The sequence below is a fragment of the Meleagris gallopavo genome, chromosome 1 (genome assembly GCF_905368555.1).
Source record: "Meleagris gallopavo chromosome 1, MGAL_WU_HG_1.1, whole genome shotgun sequence".
NCBI lineage: Eukaryota > Metazoa > Chordata > Aves > Galliformes > Phasianidae > Meleagris > Meleagris gallopavo.
The window spans coordinates 110958516-110976128 of record NC_139404.1 but is presented as its reverse complement, the minus strand read 5'-3'; the positions used below and the strand labels follow the sequence as shown (position 1 = coordinate 110976128).

The window sequence follows — 17613 nt, the reverse complement described above, 5'->3', positions numbered from 1 at the left end:
AAACGTGAACCAAAACACCTGGAGAAGCCTATTTACTTTATCAGAGGGCCATACAAATAAAAAGGGTCTGTTTGTATTTCTTACTGCAAGATCAAAACCCTAGTGACTTGTGATCCATCTCTGGAATGTGTGTTTTAATTTATATGAGAACGCTAAGAAATACGGGAACAGAAAGGTCAGAAGAGCTAGTAATTGGAAAGTGCATGTAATCTGTGAGTTGTACAAATACATGCTACATATTCGTGCAGTAGCCTATGTATTGCCTTCAAGTAAACTTTGTTAACATCTTTAAATGGTATCTAGAGCAGAAATTGTAGATTAAACTCTGTGATGAACAGTATTTGTGCTGAAAGAAAAGCCTGTCATACTCAGACTTCTCATGCCTCCTTTCTTTTCAGTATGCCATGTTCTTGTCCCTGGTGTTCCTGGCTGAACTAGTGGCTGGCATTTCAGGGTTTGTGTTTCGCCACGAGGTAGGTGGAAATGTGCTGAGGTTGCATGTGGCAGTGCCTCCCTGGGCACGAGCTGCTGAGAAGCGCTCTGGAGCATGGACAATTTGTAGGTCGCTGAGTTCAGCAGCTCCATATGCATCTCCAGGGATGTGGCTGATGTTCAACAATAACGTGTACAGCTCTTAAAAATGATGCGATTCCAAATGAAGGGATTTAGCCAAAGCTCTCGGCCTCAGCTGTCTGGTATTTACTCTGGAGCTATCAGTTTTTGTGTGTCCATCATGTAAGATCTTCTTTACTCTTTTGCGGATGCTGAAGACTGCAAAACAGATTAAATACTTTCCTTAAACACAGCTTCTTCAGCCAGGCAAGCACTTGTTTATATAAGGCAGAGAGCACTTTTGCATCAGAGCATGTTTGATGTTTCGTAAATCTTTTTCTTTTTTTCTTTTTTTTTTTTTTGCAGGGAGGAGGTGGAATAGGGTAGTATTTTTATACTGAGAATAGGGAGAGATTAGAAGTAGCATGAGATAGGAAACTGGGACAGGAAGAAGCTTTAAAAAACCATGATTTGTAGTAGCACTTCTGCTGCATCCACTGTAATCAGGTCTATCTCTGGTTTTAAGTCCATGAAATCTATATGCAATTAATGCTGAACCAGAACAAAGCCCCAGAGACCTTCGTAGTCTTCTCTCTTTGTATTAGTTTTTCTAGTCTCCTTTTTTGACATGAGAATTCCCTTGGTATGGATTTTTCTGGTTTCTTACAAGTGGTGGGTGGTTTTTAATTTGATCTTGAAAGACCTGTCCATCTGCTCAAGGTTGCCATTTTATCTGGCCTTGGCAGCCTTGGTGTGACACTGCTGCTCCCCCTTGGCAGAGGCAGTCTCTTGTGAAGGTCACCACAGTGTGGGTTGACCAAATCATTTCCTACCTGTCTCCTTTACTGCCCCGTTAGAAGCACCTTTTGCAGTGATGTACCTGACCTTGCCCTGAGAGATCTCAATTTCGCCGTGTGTGCTAGAGATGTTCTCCAGGTGCTTGGTGCCCTCCTGGTTCCTTAGGATGTGCTAAGTAAGAATGATAGCATCGTACCTTCTTTTGTCTGGAGGCAGTAGCCTGTAACCTGTGACCCCCCTGCATGGGCCATGTCCTGGGGCTGTGGCATCATAATCACTGCCACATGCTGTGTCAAGAAGTTTCACCAAACTCCAGCTCTCATCACGTACCTCTGAGCAGAGAGATTCACGCAACCTCTTTAAAACTCAGTGCTGAAGCAAAGTATTTGGGGAAAAAAGCAACAAAAGATATACTTGTCATAGGTTAAGTCCTTTTCCCACCCCCTTTTAGACACCTGGCAGGCTTGACTTCCCCGAGTGCCTGCAGCTGATGGTGGTACATCCACCTGCTTCCTCTCCACATGTTCCTAGTGTTTCATAAGGGACTTCCCTGGTTAACCACTAACAGTTCTTGTCTGCTTTCAGTGGTCACATTTTTGCACATTCCTGGGTTGCTGGTTAGCTTGAAAAGGAAAGAAAATCCTTGAAACGAATGATTTTCTCTTGAGCTGGGAAAAAAAAGGAAAGATTAAAACCTTAGCTGGGTTGCATGCCAAGGATCTGTGATCCTGAAGCACTTGCTTTGAACTGTGATTTGTGGAGCCATCCTTTTGCCGTCTGCTTGTGCTTCTAGAGAGTCATGATTCAACTGAACCAGTACATACAAGCCCCAAACCTCCCAAAAACCTTCTTAATACGTAACTTTTTTACATTAATACCCAAACCATCAGTTTTCTGTTTTTAAAGCAGTTAGCCAGGGTAGTGTTCTTTGAATATACCCTACTTGGAAAATAGACTCCTGGCAGTAAAGAAGGACCTCCGCCATCTCTGAAAGCATACTTTAAAAAGAGTTTGAAGGGCTACCTTAGTTTGCCTTTTTAGGTTTAAAAATGTGTTTATTTCCTGCAATTAGTGCTCAGATGTTATGCCCTTCATTTTTCACTGGTGGTTGTTTTTTCTTCCTCGCCCTCTTAGATCAAGGATACCTTCCTTAGGACATACACTGAAGCAATCCAGAATTACAACAAGAATGATGAGCGGAGCCATGCAGTGGATAATGTACAGGAAAGTGTAAGTCTGAAATTGGATATTAAAAATGAATAAAGAGAGACAAAGCATACTTTCACATTTGATCACAGAACATGAAGTGCCAACGTCTCAATCTGCAAGCTGTATTTTGCAAGCGAAATTCAGCCTTTAAGGTTTGGTCTTGCTTCACATTTCTGATTATAGCCCTGCCTGTTTGTGTGTCTGGTTTTTTTACTATATGAAATTAGGTTTCTGTATGCTTGAGATGACATGCTGCTCTGGCAGAGTTAATGGGAACTTTACCATACGCACCAGTGAAACTAGCTTTTGCCCAGAGCATCTACCAGTTGTAGAATAGTTGTCTCACGAAGCATGCCCTATTTTGTTTAGGAGATTTGCTGGATGCCGTGCCCAAGGCATCAGGAGATACTAAATGTCAATATTTCAAAAACAATATTGCAGCAGCACCATACTGGTGTACTCTTAATGCTGTTGTTCTGTCAAATTGATTGCAATTACTTCTAATCTTGTGCCTGGCTGATGTTAGAAAACATATATACCAGTGGGATGGAAACTTTTTACAATTGATTCAGATAAACCGATGTGAGCCCAAATTAGAGACTGGCAAAAATCGAAATAAAAAGTATTGAATCTGACATGCTTGTACAAGATTGCTAAATTTTAATGAGCTCAGTACAAACTGCCCAATAAAGATGAGATGTTTGACCCCAGATTCTGAACTACAGTTAGGAGACAGTTTTTTCTTTAAGAGTGGTGGGCACTGGGCAGCCCTTATTGTTCAGGGAATCTGTCATTAGGATTATAAAACATTGTAGATCTGAGCTGGATCAGACTTTTTTTTTTATTATCTAGTATCCTGCATCATTCATCAGCTGCAGCTGTTTTGTTCACAAAGCACAATGAATGGCTGGCAGAGGAGACCGATGAGTTAACAGAAGAAACTGAGTGTATTTTTTCCAAAGAAGAAAGCAAATGTAGCTACTTATAGGTACTCATGGGTGACATGTAAAAAGGGTACAAGGCTCTGATTATTCTTGTTTAGCAGCAGAAACCAAGTAAGTATAGACTTGAGGAAAGTGGGAGTTTTGAAGAAAATTTGAAATAAGACTTCAATATCCAATTTTTTTGATTTTGTTTGTTTGTTTGTTTGTTTGTTAAATCTACCTCTTTTTTCCCACAGCTGAGCTGCTGTGGCATTCAGAGCTATACCAACTGGAGCACCAGCCCTTACTTCTTCAAACATGGCATCCCTACAAGCTGTTGCATGAACTCCAGTGACTGCAATACTCAGGATCTGCGCAATATGACCGTGGCTGCCACTAAAGTAAACCAGAAGGTACTAGAAATGTTGTGCCAGTGGAAAATGTTATGAAAGTACCTAGTATGTCAGTGGAGCATATGGCTGCTTGTAATGGCATTTCATTTCACGTGGTAGTTGATAAGAATGTGTACTGGGGTGGAGTGATGGTAACGATGGGCTTTGCCTCATTCTTGCTTTCAAATTCCTTAATCTGACCTTTCTCAAATGACTGGTAGCAGTGACATTTCTGATAAGAAGGAAGTTTGTTCCCCTTCCTTATAACACTGATTTGAGTACTGCACTGCACACAGAAGCAATGCTGACCAGGCCAAGAGTGCATGCAGCACGTGTTTGCCCTTAAGAGCCAGGTCTGTCACTGCTTCTCTGCACTCTTCTGCTGAATGCTGATCTTTTTTGTAGTGAGGTGGAGGGAAGGATAGGTTTTATTCCTGCTTGTGTTCCAGTAGAAATATCAGTCATAGGGCATAACTATGGGAAAGCAGAACAGGAGTAGGAAATCAGGTTAGAAAAACAGGGAGGAAAGGAATAACTGGGAAATAAGGACACAGAGAAAGGAAGAGTAAAGGGCAAACAATGCAGCACGTGTAGCAGATGCAGCGCTGGAGAAATACAACTCAAGTTTTCCCCTGAAGTACTGGTGCATCATCAATTCTTTCTATTCAAAATTTGCAAGAGGGAACAAACAATTTATTGATAAAATGAATTGTTTGTAGCCTATTTACCAAGCTAAGTTGTGGCGTACCTCGCTTTGACTTAAGGATTATTTTCTTTGCTATTTTTGTTTTCAGAGCTGAATACACAAAAGAAGGGAAAAAGAAGAAAATAGGGAAAATGGAGAAAATACAGACATACCTTTCTGTTTTCTGTTTCTGTCTTTTTTACCTCAGTCAGTCACCTGTGGATCAAAAAGTTGGAATGGTGGCTGAGCACAGCCTGCATCATCTTTCTTTGAAGAGCAGTCAAGCGGACAACATTTTCTAGCACGTATTAACAAAGGGATAGTAGAGGATTATTTCCCAATGACTTTTTCTCTTCTGAACACTTTATTTTCTGTAATAGTTTAGTGGGAGCCACTTGTTGCAGATGTACATGGAGCAGTAGCGACATCCATCTGTTACGAAACTCACAGTAGTCGCCAGCAAAGTAATGCTGCTGGATTGCATAAGATACATATATATAGAACATAAGGGACGATCAAGTCCATTCATTTTCACTTTGTGAACTTGTAGTAACTTTCTATTTTCATCGGAGTGGAAACATGGTGAGAGGCAGGATAAAGGTGGACCTAGGGGAGCTGCAGTACAGCCAGATCCCCTGCAGGAAAGCGTTCTGGTGTGTATGCATCCTCAGAAACTGTCCTGTCCTCTACCAGGGGGTCCAGTTTGGGATGGCCACATGCTTTGACCCTTTCCAGGCTGCATAACTGTGCAGGTGCCATTTGCGTTTTCACTGCCAAGTGTAGTGTTGCACTGAGGACTCTCTGTCCATTTGTGAGTTCTCTTGGCAAAGGTCACCCACAGATTTTGTAAGGAGCAGCTGATGAATGAACTTGTGTTAGTCCAGTGCTAGTGAGTCACTTCTAGCCATGCTTACTCCTCAGCTTGTGTCTTCTGTGTAATGCCCAGGTCACCCAATAGAACTGCTGATTCCTCAGTTGGAAAGTCCTGTGACTTCTGAAAAACTGTGTCCAATTTTCTGAGATAGACATTTGTATTCAGAAGTTGTAAAGATTTCTACTTCGCATCAGTCAGATCTTGGAATTTTCCTTAATGCTCAAACAAGGTGAAATGTGAAAGGGGCACAAAAAATAAGAAGGAAATTGTGAGAAAAGGTTGTGTGGCCTTCTGGTTTCACTTCAGATAAGAATGAAAAGCCATTACCTCTGGCACTTTGCTCTGTGTGTTTTGAAGAAAAATGAAAATGCATGTTCTCCTCATTGCAGAAGATCCTTGTTACTGTTCCTATAACAGTATATTTGAAATACAGATTTTTGGTGCATCCTGCAAAATGATCAGTAGGACAAGCTCTATTCGATGAGCTAATCAAGTTACCAGTAGTTTATGAGAAATACTGATAAGCTATCCAAGAGGATTAACTAAAGATCAAATTGAGGGACTAAAAGAAAACACTCCCAGATTTTCTTTGCCAACACTGCCACTGACTTGCTTAGTGACCTTGGGTATATCATTTAGTCTGTCAGTTTCTTCATCTAAGGTGGGACTAACACCTAGTTTTAACAGCTCTAATTAAGATTAACTTGTAGTGCTCTTAATCTTCAGTGTTTCTTACCAGCAAATCTCAGGAACTATTTCTCTCTAAAATCTTAATAAAGGAAAAGATGGATGTTGTATAAATTTGTCTTCAGAATCAGCATCCAGATGCATGCACACAGCTTCACATGCATTTGTACTGCATATGCATCTCTTGAGTGCTTCTTGCACTCTTCCTCACATGCACTGTAAGAACTGTACTTATGCAATGCGCTTCAGGAAACAGAATATTGTGATTTGGGAAAACAGTCTTCAGATGGGGAGAGTGATGACACCTATCTCTCTTGCATGTGTTTTTAAGGAGATCTTCTGTTGCCTTCAAATTACCATTGCTGTTAGGTGCTGCATCTCTCAAAGGCTGTTGAACAGAAGAGATTTCAGGCAGAAAGATCTGGTTGAGAAATCTAATCTTGTTTCATAATATGTAGAACACACACAGAGCTATAGTTGCTTGATATGTTAAATATACAAACTTGAATTTGACATACTGTACAGTGTTGTAAGACTTAATTAATCTGTATGCATAAACATTTCACAACTGAATAATGTCTGTGCTGGTCCTTGGTTAGTAGTGGTTATTAGGTTTACCACTTCATTACTCCCAGGATTATATAAAATGTCCTCTGATATTACAGAAGAGGTTAGAGAAATGATATCATTTAGGCCATGAATGGCCTGTCTGCAACAGATGACACTGTCCTTTCCTTCTAGCTGTTATTTCTTTCAAACAGCATAGTTGGATGCTGCTCCATATCTTGCCTGGTCTCTTTGACAAATGAAGGCAAGCAGAATGCCTCACTTGACACCTGAAGCATGCTTGTATTAAACATCTGGAATATTAGGAGATCAGCTTTGTTTGCTCATTTTTGACACCTCTGAAATAACAGAAAGAGTTCCTTGAGTGTTTGCAAAAGTGGAGTGTGGATAGAAGGCAAATGGCAGAGATGCATATCCAGCAGGACTGGAGGCCAAACTGGGAAAGGGAACTCACACTTATTTCTGTCATTTCCATCTTCTGATAAAGTGGATAAAGTTCTAACATTAAATGCAATGCCTTGGGACTGACTTTATGCTGAGAGTGTTGTTGATCTTTTGGGTAATGGTGGCAGAAGGGCCGAGAGATGGCTTTGTATTGTGTGGGCAGGTGGGTTAGTAATGAAAGAAAAAAAGATTCCTTTAGAGACCACAGACTAGGGAAACTAATTTCAAAGTTTTTTGTTTGTTTGTTTCAAGGAAGAGTAGGCAAGTGGAGAAGCTCAGATGAAGTTAATGTAATGATGGGGACGTCTCAAAATAGCCTGTCCCAGAGAAGGGCAGCTACATGTATGAATTTTTTGGTATGTGCTATGAACTGAGAGGTATGAGGAAGCAGGTCAGCTGGTGAGTCAGGGTTTGAGCCGGAGATATAAAATTGGGTTTGGGAAGTTGGACAGATTATTGTATGTTCTGGAGCAAACAGACAAGGAAGTTTCATACAAATGATTGATAACTTCATTAGATGGTGTAGAGTTGGATGCTGCTCCATATCTTGTCTGGTTTCTCTGACAGATGATGGCAAGCAGAATGCCTCACAGGACACTTCAAGCATGCTTGTATTAAACATCTGGAATATTAGGAGATCAATTTCATTTACTCATTTTTGACACCTATATTGTATTATAATATTACTATATGTTGTTATTGCTATGGTTTCAGATCAAAGCTATATTGATGTTTATTCAATCAATGCAAACTGCAGTTCCTTTAATAAGACCTATAAAAATGAGTGCAGCATAGCTTTTAAAAATATTCCAATGCAAATTTTTGTAAAAAGAGCCATTTTTGTCACATCATTTTGTTCCATCATTCATTCAGAAATCCTATTAAATAAAAAGGCGACTTTGTTGGAAACAACAGCAAAAAATATCATCTAATCCAAGAACATCTGAAATGAGATGTGTGTATGTATGCATGCATGCGTGCCAGGGAAGATCTGTACAAGGAATGATGATGTTTGTTTTCTAGGGCTGTTATGATTTGGTGACCAGTTTTATGGAGACAAATATGGGAATTATAGCTGGAGTTGCTTTTGGAATTGCATTCTCACAGGTAAGTGCATGAACGCTTCCTTCCCCCAGTTTTTTTCCCCCTCTCTCTCTCTCTCTTTATCCTGACTTCAAGGAAGGAGGGATTATGTAAGGGACTGAACTCAGCATGCTCGTTAGTCCTGAGGTCATCTGTTCATTGATTTTCTTTTTTTCAACTTAAATGAAGTTTCTCCTTGGGAATATCAGTTACGGTAGAGCTAATGACTAGCTCAAGGAAAACAACTTGTCCCTTCACTGGGTCAAATAGAGGTTAACCCAATAAAACATTGGCTTAAATGGAGCATAAACAGCAAAGAAGACAAATAGCTTGTCCATTGTTTGGATAAGCTTCTATCTTCTAAGCACTCTTACTGTTTTTTAAAGGAGTGAAGAATACAAATAAGGCACTTCAGGCCTCCCCAGCCTGGCAAAGGGAAAAAAGAGCCTGGAAGGGGCACTGGGTTTGGTGACTGATTTTTTTTCCTTGTAGCTGCAAACTCTCAGAACAGAAATCTGCCAAAACCAGGTTATTAAACCAGCTCCTTGCCTGCACCAAAATGTTTGGCATATGAAGGATAAGAGGAGAGCTAAAGAAGTTTTTGCTTGTCCCTCGTATCCAAACTGCCTTTTCCTAGCCAAGAGTTGGGGAAACTGAAAGGCTAGTCAGAACCATTTAATCAAGAAGTGGCAGGAAAACACCTACATCTTTCAGCAAGTCCTATGCTCCTTTATGCTCATCGTTTCATGTTTGATGGCAAGGACTTTCTTGGAGATGGGCAAGATTGAGAGGGGTGGATATACCAGCAGTGAGAAACTGCTTTCAGAACATTGCAGTGAATTGTGTGACAATGTATGTGATGTCCAAGCCAGTTATTTAGGAGAGGCAGGCTGCCTTCTCTCGTGGATATTATGTGGTATGACTGCAAGTGCCATATTCAAAAATTGTCATGCAACTTCTACTTGCCTCATTCACACAGCATTAACAGTCTGTTTCCTGAGGCAATACTGGAAGTGTATCTGTTGAATGACTCAGGTTTATCCAGTGCATGAAAAAAATGAACTGCTACAACACATTATTTGACTTCTTAAAACTCATGAATTCAGTTTGCAAGATGTAAATTTACACTGTGCTGCACTAGAATAAGTGATTTTCCACTGCTGCTGCAGGTGATGGGTAAGTGAATTAATGCATGGGATGTAGTTGCTCTCTTGCCCTTGCTACCCCACATGGTCATCCTGTGCTTGGCTGCACGGTGCTTTAGTCAGAGCTCTCTGGGGCTTAATTTGCTCAGCAATTACTGTGGTTCTTCAGAGTAAGTGTTCCCAAACCCTGTAGAAAAAGACCACCATGTCCTCTTGGTCAACATATGCACAGCTCTGGATAGTCCTGAAAATGGATGGGCTCAGACCTGTTGCTGACTCTACCTTGGGCATCTCTGCCAAAGGAAACCTGATTCCTTCTTGCTTGGATGTTAGGCGTGAGAGGCCCCACACTTTGCCTTACATCCTGTTTTATATGAGTGTAAAACTTGATTTGCCATAGCTCCAGCCAGCCAGAGTGTGTCTGTGGGTGTCACCACTTTGGGGTTCAGAAGCAGAAAAACCACTGGTCTTAAAAAAACAGACTTTTGCAGTTCTTGCTGAGTGGTTGCAGTTATCTTGATACTCTTTTCCTACCTTGATTATGTCTTGATTGCTGATGTAGAACTCTGAACTCTCTATTTCACTTCGGATTCTAGGCAGCTAGAAGGCTATATAGCATCTTGTTAATTGTCTCATGTCAAATTCTCCAAAAAAATAGAATAAGTAGAACTTTTTGAGTAATTCATATGCTGCTGGGGCAAGTTCCTCAATCAGGACTGATGTCATATGACACACTTTGATCAGTCTACCATACATAGGATAGAAAAATAAACATCTTTTCTTGTCTGAAAGATGCTCGCAGCTAGGAGGGAGACTGTAGGAAGAGTTGGGCTGGAACTGTTAGTATTCTGGAATGTGTCAATATGCTTAGTCTGGGTTGTCAGTTGTCTGTGAATGTGACATGGGAAGGCAATGCCGCAGCAAGGGCAGGCAACGTATATAGAGTATGGTCCCCAAAACAGGAGGCTTTTGGCCTAAGGGAAGATGAGTCCCAGTGCTGCAGGCAGCACAGCAGGGAGTGCTCTTTGCTGCTGTGTCTCCAAGTGAAACCCAAATTATGTTTAGTTGTGGTGTTGGCAGGTCGCCCTGCCTAATGGCAATGTGAGCCTTGCTACCAGCTGGGATGTCACTCCCTTCCCTAAACACAAGCTCTGGCACGCTGAGGAGATATCCCAGGGTGGAAAAGGTCTGCTCAGGGTGTTTGTGAATGTGTGAAAAGGAGAAGAGAGGTGCTATAGGGGAGAAAAATGCTCTCCTGGTGTGTGAAGAATAGAAGGTGGACAGGTATCATTTAGTGACTTACCCATTTTGTTGGACCCGATTAGGAATGGTGTTTACAAATTGCTTTCAGGTTAACCCCAGCTGGCAGTGATGCCAGGCAGTGTTCCAGCTGTAGGCGGGGTTTCGCTCTTCCTACTGAGAATAGTTTTAATCTAAATAAAAGAGAAATTAGATCGTGTTGCTCTTCTACAGCAAAGCACGCTCAAGGGGCCTTTCCTTCAGATGATTTGTTAGCTGGTGAGGTTGACTAACATGAAGAATGTGCTGATTCTCCAAAACAGGGAAAGCTGATGTAACAGCATTACACATCTTGCAGGCTTGGCACAGATCTCCCAGTCAGAGTCAGAGTTTTAAAAAAATCTGCTGTGTTGCTGACATTGCATGCTCAGAAGCAGGCACTGCTTCTTGGGTTCGAAATAATAATAATAAAACACCATTTGATTGTTTTTGCAATCAGATGCCAACGCTTACTCCCAGCTGGAATAATTTCAGGTTAGCAGGTGCTCTTCAGAGCAGCAAAATGATGGTTCTGTTCTGCCCAACAGAGAATAAAAGAATGCAAGCAACATAGATGGTGAAGAGCTGTTTCCTAGAGAAAACTACAGTGCAGGGTGAAAGAGAGAGGGTTTGTAGGAGGGGTTATGGACTGCGTTTGCTTTAGGGTTACTGAGTAGGAAACTCTCAGTGTGTTGTTGGGGCCACATTCTCCCTTTCTCTACTGAAGGATTGGAATCCAGGTGCTGTCCATATGCTCGAAATCAGACACTGACATGTATATACAGCTCCCATTTGTATACGAGTTCTCATGTGACTTCAGTCCCTCTGTGTAGTGCAGAACCCACCTGCCCTCTCACATGTGGGTATCTTTACTGATTGTGGACACAGTTCTGGCACAGGCATCATCCACTTTGTCTAATTCAACTCCTGCCAAATACATGGAAGCTGATACTTGGCTTGGTCCTGGCACAGGACCCCAGAGAAGAGTATTGCCCCTTTTGCAAGGGCTGGGGAGCTAGACCTGTATTGGGATCCAGTGTGTGACTTGAAATCTGATGTAGGACTAAGTCTGCTGCTTGTGAAGACCAACTGCTGTGGATTGAGTATGGAGATAGGACCTGTGCCAAGGATGTATCAGTGCACAGGAGGCTGACTTGGGTATGAGGCACATGGCATGGAAAACATCATGTCTTCTAAAACAGAGGTAGGGACCCTGGTTGCTTGAAACTCTGCATATTGAGAATATGGCAAGGTAAATCATTGAACTACACTATTATTCCTGACAGATAAAATAAGTGATTTTAGGTTACCCAGTACCCTGATGAATTCACCATTACTTCAACATATCTGTATTTGTAGACTTCAGTGTAGCTCCAATGAATGAGAAATGGTGAAAATACAGAGAACCAAAATAAAGAAGAAATTCAAATCACACTTCAGTTTCTCTTCAGTATAATAAGATATAAATACGTCCTGCAGGACAGCTTTCACTGTTAATTCCTGTGAAAGACAGTCTTTGTGTGTGTGAAAAGAGATAAGATTGCTAGGAAATTGTTGTGGATAGATTTCAGTGATCACATCTAAAGTATGTCTAAGATTAGTCCTACATATCATGGAGAAATGAAAAGGGCATGTACTGCATTGTGCTTCCTAGAATGAACTTTGGCCAATAGGATGGTTGTAAAGAAGATATGCCTGAGGGATGTTGGTTTTCCATTGCTCTAACCCAAAGAATTTGTCCACATTTTCCAGTTTCCTATGGCAAGACCAGAGGTATCAAAGTGAACCTTCTGGTTTTCATTTAGTATTTCAGGAGTCAAAGCTAATCTTAGAAGAGAGGAGAGAAAAAGAAAAAGTGAGAAAGAAGACATACCTTGTAAAATACACACTTTTATGAGTTCAAAGTAATTCTAAGATATTTGTTACGGCTCTGCTGTGTCCTAGCGATAGCTCAAAGTGCCTTATAAAATCAGTGTATGCAATAGCTTGATATGCACCCTATTGTTTTGAAATACAGAAGTTGAATATTATGGTACTATAACTACTTAAGTGCATAAACCAGCATAAATAATCAAGGCCAAGAGTTAAAGAGCAGACCAGAGATCAGAAAGACATTTGTGCATTCATGTGTAACCTGTCATTCATCTTACAAGTCACTTGCTTACACCAAAACATGATCACGTGTTTGCAAGTGCTGTGAAACTTTGCCAGCTACATACTAGAGAGTTGCAGCCTCCATGAAAGAGAAGAATCAGTGATTGAGGTTAGCTGGGAGAGGTCTTCTGCAACAAGCCTTTCAGACTGCAAACATGGGATTAAGTACAACAAAACCACCTCTGGGTCAGTTGCTGGATAATGTTGCAAAGAGTAGGTGTAGGATCTACCAGCATCTTAGTATTATTGATTTCCAGCTGAGTTTTCTGTCAGTCTGAACCACCGTGCCTACTATACTCCTGTCCTTTGGAGGACAGCCAGATCTTCTCTGGCCTTTCCCAAACCTTTTGAGGGTAAATGACACCAAGGTCCGTCACCAGAAGGGACACTCTGTGTCATACTGTCTGCAACAACAACAAATTGTTGGCGACACTGGTCACAGGCAAGCCTTGAGCACTCTAGCTACCAAGTTTTCTGCAGGAACATCTGTCTAAAGACATGAAGCAGAAAAGGCTTCAACGTGGCTAAAATGTCTTCTTGCTATCAAGTGAGATTTTCAAAGCTGTGGAGGGTTTTTGGCACCCACATCTCTCTCAGCATCTGTGATAATATAGCCCCCAAAACCTAGTGGCTGAGATTTGTATTGGAGGCCGTTCAGGAAGTGTTACCTGTGACCCAAGTCCAGTTATAACCAAAGCAGTATCATCCTTGTTACTTGGTGCCGAAATTGGTGTTTGCGTGTTGGATGGAGCTGGTAGAGGTTCAGGCTGATGACTCCATGCCCTTTGGAGGTGCCTAGCATAGTCATGGCGGGATGTGATCTGACACCCACCACTTGTGCCATGCTGCTCCTGGGGCGGTTGTGCTGGCTGGCAATCAGGCAGTCTCTGAAATAGGAGAGGGAGAGGTAGTAGCAAATTTCCACATAGTGAAGTATGGCTCGACCAGAGATATGAGGTCTTAGGGGCATAAAGCAGTTTATCTGGATGTGTGGTACCCCAGCTTGGCCTCGCTCTGGGCTTATGCCAGCTCAGCTGCGACATGTGTTGAGTCACTCAGCTGTGCAAGGCTCCTGCAGCAGAGTCTGCCTTCTTGAGCACAAGCCAGTCCCAAAAAAGCTAGCTGGGAGCTGGAGCAGCTGGGACGCCCCAAGCGTTAGCAAGAGCCACTGCAGCTGGTTGGAGCAAGGTCAAGGAAAGGCTGATACTCCCGCAGAGGCAGCCCCCTCGCCTCGCCCCGTGGCTGCTGATGAACTGTGACAATCTGGATATGCTCATGAGTTAATTAATTGACCAGTCCAAATGAGAAAAATGAGGCTGAATTATGTATAGCGCATTAACGCCGTTAGCATATGGAAGAAACGCTAACAAATTGCAATAGGCAAAACGTTAAAATGACTGAGAGTTTATTGAAGGGTGGAGATGAGGGATCTGTTTTCAATAATCTGAGTTATATCCAAGGGAATAATGAAAGGCTTTTTTTTTTTTTTTTTTTTTAATTTCCAGATTTATAGTGTTCATTTATCGAGTGCTGCATCATTTGTAAAGAAAGCATAAATGCTCGGGGGGGTCAGGAACTGAGTGGAATGGGTGAGTGAAATGCAGCCAGGCAGCAGCCCATCAGGTATCCTGCCTGTGCTGGGCTGGCAGTGGCAGCGGGATGGGAAAGTAGTAAAATATGTGCTATCAAACAAAGAGGCTTTGATAATGATCAAGAGAAAGATCTCATGAGGAAGGACAAGAAATTTTAATGCTATTTCTCTGATCAGAGGGTAGGGGATAAGTTCCGTTGTGGGCGATAGCACCAGAACGTGAAGTCTCTGCTTACCACAGCCTCTCCTTTGCTCTGCACTCACTCAAACTAACTTCTTCCGTTCTTGTTTGAAACAGTTGATCGGGATGCTGCTGGCATGCTGCCTGTCCCGGTTTATTACTGCTAACCAGTATGAGATGGTGTAACAAGGTGAGCCTTTCCTTCTTGTGTTAAAGGTAGTGGACAAGCGACACAATAATCAAGAATTTAGTCTTCCCATGTGATGTCTTGCTTTGTGTTTTTTATTCCAGCGTTCTGTCTGGTTGAAAAAGAAAGGGGGGGAAGGAAGGAGGGGGAGAGGGAGGATGTACGATTGACTGTCTCGCCACTTCAGCTTCCCTCTTGAAAAGAGAGAGCACAATACCTGCTGCTGGCACCCAAACCGACCCACCTCTTGTCTTTTGTCCCTTCATCCAGTCTTTCGGAAGCGTGAAGCCCAGCGCCTGTCCCAAGATCAGGAACTGCAGCGTTCAAGAAAGACTGACACGAATGTTATAGCACACACTGTCTCTCGCACGCACGCACGCACACCCCCCCAAGCAAGCACGTGCGCGCGCGCACACTCGCCTCCCCCCAACCTCCCGACCTGCCCCATGCGTAGTGTACCATCCTGTGAAGCACCGCCGTGCGCCCAGAGCCGACCCCTGGGCCAGGACGGCGCGCTCTTGGTCACGCTGTAGTTGCATTGTAAGTTAACACAGGTAATTCATTAACAGCATCGATCAGGCTGTGCATGTAGTGACCGGAGGGCACGATTAGCCTTTCACCATGGTTAATAAGTGTTGCACACATTCATATAAACCGGTATATGAACTATGTATTCTTTTGGGTTTCTCTTAATTTCTTGGTTTGTTTATGCTTTACTAAGGTTTTCACCCTTTCCCCCTTCCCCGCTCCCCTTCCCCGCAGACAAAGGAATCGGTAACATAACATAAAGATACTTGAAAACGATGTTAAAATGTTGTGCTTGAAGGGAACCGTTCCTCCCGGTGTTCTTCGACATCTTTGATTCTTACTCAGTGTTGTATGCCCAGTGCGTATCCCAGTAGGCTTCGTCTAGTGCATTTTGCCTCTGAACCTGATCCTGTGTAATACTGTTATGAAGCTGTGTTGTCGCTTACTGTGAAGGCAGTAATTTTGCTCCCTTTATTTTTATTAGATAGCTATGAACTAATTGAACCGTGCTGTACCGCGGCCTTCGGACTTTTTTCCTCTTCTTTCTTTTTCTTTCTTCTTTTTTGCATTGAGGTTGCAGCCACCAAGTACATCGTTGAATCAAATCAAAATAGAAACAACAAAAAACTCACAGACACCACCACCAACAGGCATATGGAATATTTTTGGGGGAAAGCAAAAATTTAAAACCTTTTTAAAAAAACAATAGGACTTTTTTAATAATGCCTCTGTCTAGCATGCCAACGAGAATGCATTGATATTGTGAGTATTTGTGATATATGTATTAATAAATGGAACCATTACAGATTTCTTGCTGCTTCCTTTTTGTTCTTTAGTCATAACAAAACTCTTTTGAGGGGGGAAGTGAAAATGAAACACGAGTGCACAGCTTGGAGTGACATGCCTTTATGCATATTTTAACAACCAACTTGTTTTTGACAGAAAAATGTTATTACTCTGGGAAAAAAAAAGAAAAAAAAAGAAGAGCTGGAATTGTTTCAAAGCTCTGAGAAAAACCTTCCACAGCTGGTTTCACCATGTGACAAATACATACCCTCTGCTTTGCAAATTCTCTTCTTGTGACTGATACAATCTGCAGCGTTTAATTATCCCGTCCTTTGCGCCGCATTTCTCTTTGATTTTGGTGAGCGTGTGGGTGGGGGAAGAGGGATGGGGGGGGATCACAGCCATCTCTGCTGCATTCATGGAAAAGCCTTTATCTCTTTCTCATCGGATGCGCAAAGGCTGAGTACGTCTGTGTGAGAGGAGCACTGCATGTTGAGGAGCCCGCAGTGTGCTCTGTTGCAGAAGCCTCTGGTGGCTGGGGATGCCCTGACTTCCAGCTGAAGGTCCTTTGTGTCTGAGCTGTTCCCTCACCACCATGCAGGTATAGCAAGCAGAGAACGTCGTGGTACGTATCCTGCGGAAATGCGCTTCCCTACCTCAAGCAGACGCACTTACATGCCTGATGTGAAAGCTGTGGGCTCACCCATAGCCGAAGAGGGGCCGAACTTTCAAGATCTGAACAGCTCAGGCTGAGAGCTGTTGCACACCAAATCCTGCTTATCTCATAGAAGCATTTCTATTCCTTTTTTCCTACAAACCAAATAACCACCTTTGATCAAATGAAGCGCTCACAAAAGCAATTTTCCCATCTCCCTTCTCTCTCCCCATCTTTCCCTCCAATCAAGCTGTCCTTGAGATTCAAATCTAACTCAAAACATTGACTACATGGGGTAGAGTGGAGACCGAGCTTTTGTTCTGCTCTCTCATTAGCCCTTGTTTGTTGCTGCTTGATTTATTTGCCTTGCATTTGTTTTCTCCCATGAATGCTAAGCACTGTGAATTGGCACTGAAGTCACTTACGAGCCCTGTGGATTCAGGCTTAGCACTTGCACCTGCAGTCCATGCCCTCAGATGAAAAAACAGTTGTGGCTTGAGCAAGTGATTGGGCCATAGGATGCTAGAGCAATGCCTCTTCCTGCATTTATCCACACTGGGAAAATCTCACCCATGAGCTACCCATGTTTTTCTCCCCTGCTAACCTCCAGATAGATGTCCCCCAGGAATAACAATCAGGAGCAGGTCCCAGCATCACTGCCGACCCTGGTGTCAGTGAGGATCACACATTCTTCTGAAAATACACACACAGAGCCAAGTGCTAGAGCCAAACTACTTCTCCCCGGAAAGCACAACATGGCACTAGCAAGGATGAAGCAGTAGCAGAGAAAGTTGCCACTGTGAGCTGAAAAGGTTTGTATTGGTGAGCATCACTGTGAAGGAACCCCGTGTCGCAGGACTTTGGCCTGCTCAGGCTGCCCAGGGATCCATCCAA

General features: G+C 42.6%; 1 protein-coding gene across 2 annotated transcripts in view; it reads left to right on the top strand.

Annotated features, from left to right (window-relative positions):
• TSPAN7 (tetraspanin 7) overlaps window positions 1-16088 on the top strand; it is an 88530-nt gene extending 72442 nt beyond the window's left edge. The window contains exons 3-8 of one of the 2 annotated variants that reach the window (XM_085209924.1): window positions 399-473; window positions 2485-2580; window positions 3740-3895; window positions 8155-8238; window positions 14681-14753; window positions 15021-16088. In XM_085209924.1, coding sequence (XP_085066050.1) covers window positions 399-473; window positions 2485-2580; window positions 3740-3895; window positions 8155-8238; window positions 14681-14749 — 480 coding nt within the window. In that variant the 3' untranslated portion in view covers window positions 14750-14753; window positions 15021-16088. Of the gene's footprint in view, window positions 1-398; window positions 474-2484; window positions 2581-3739; window positions 3896-8154; window positions 8239-14680; window positions 14754-14854; window positions 14984-15020 lie in introns of those variants that run through there. The other variant, XM_085209932.1, reaches the window with a different exon arrangement.
• Window positions 16089-17613: the final 1525 nt, after the last annotated feature.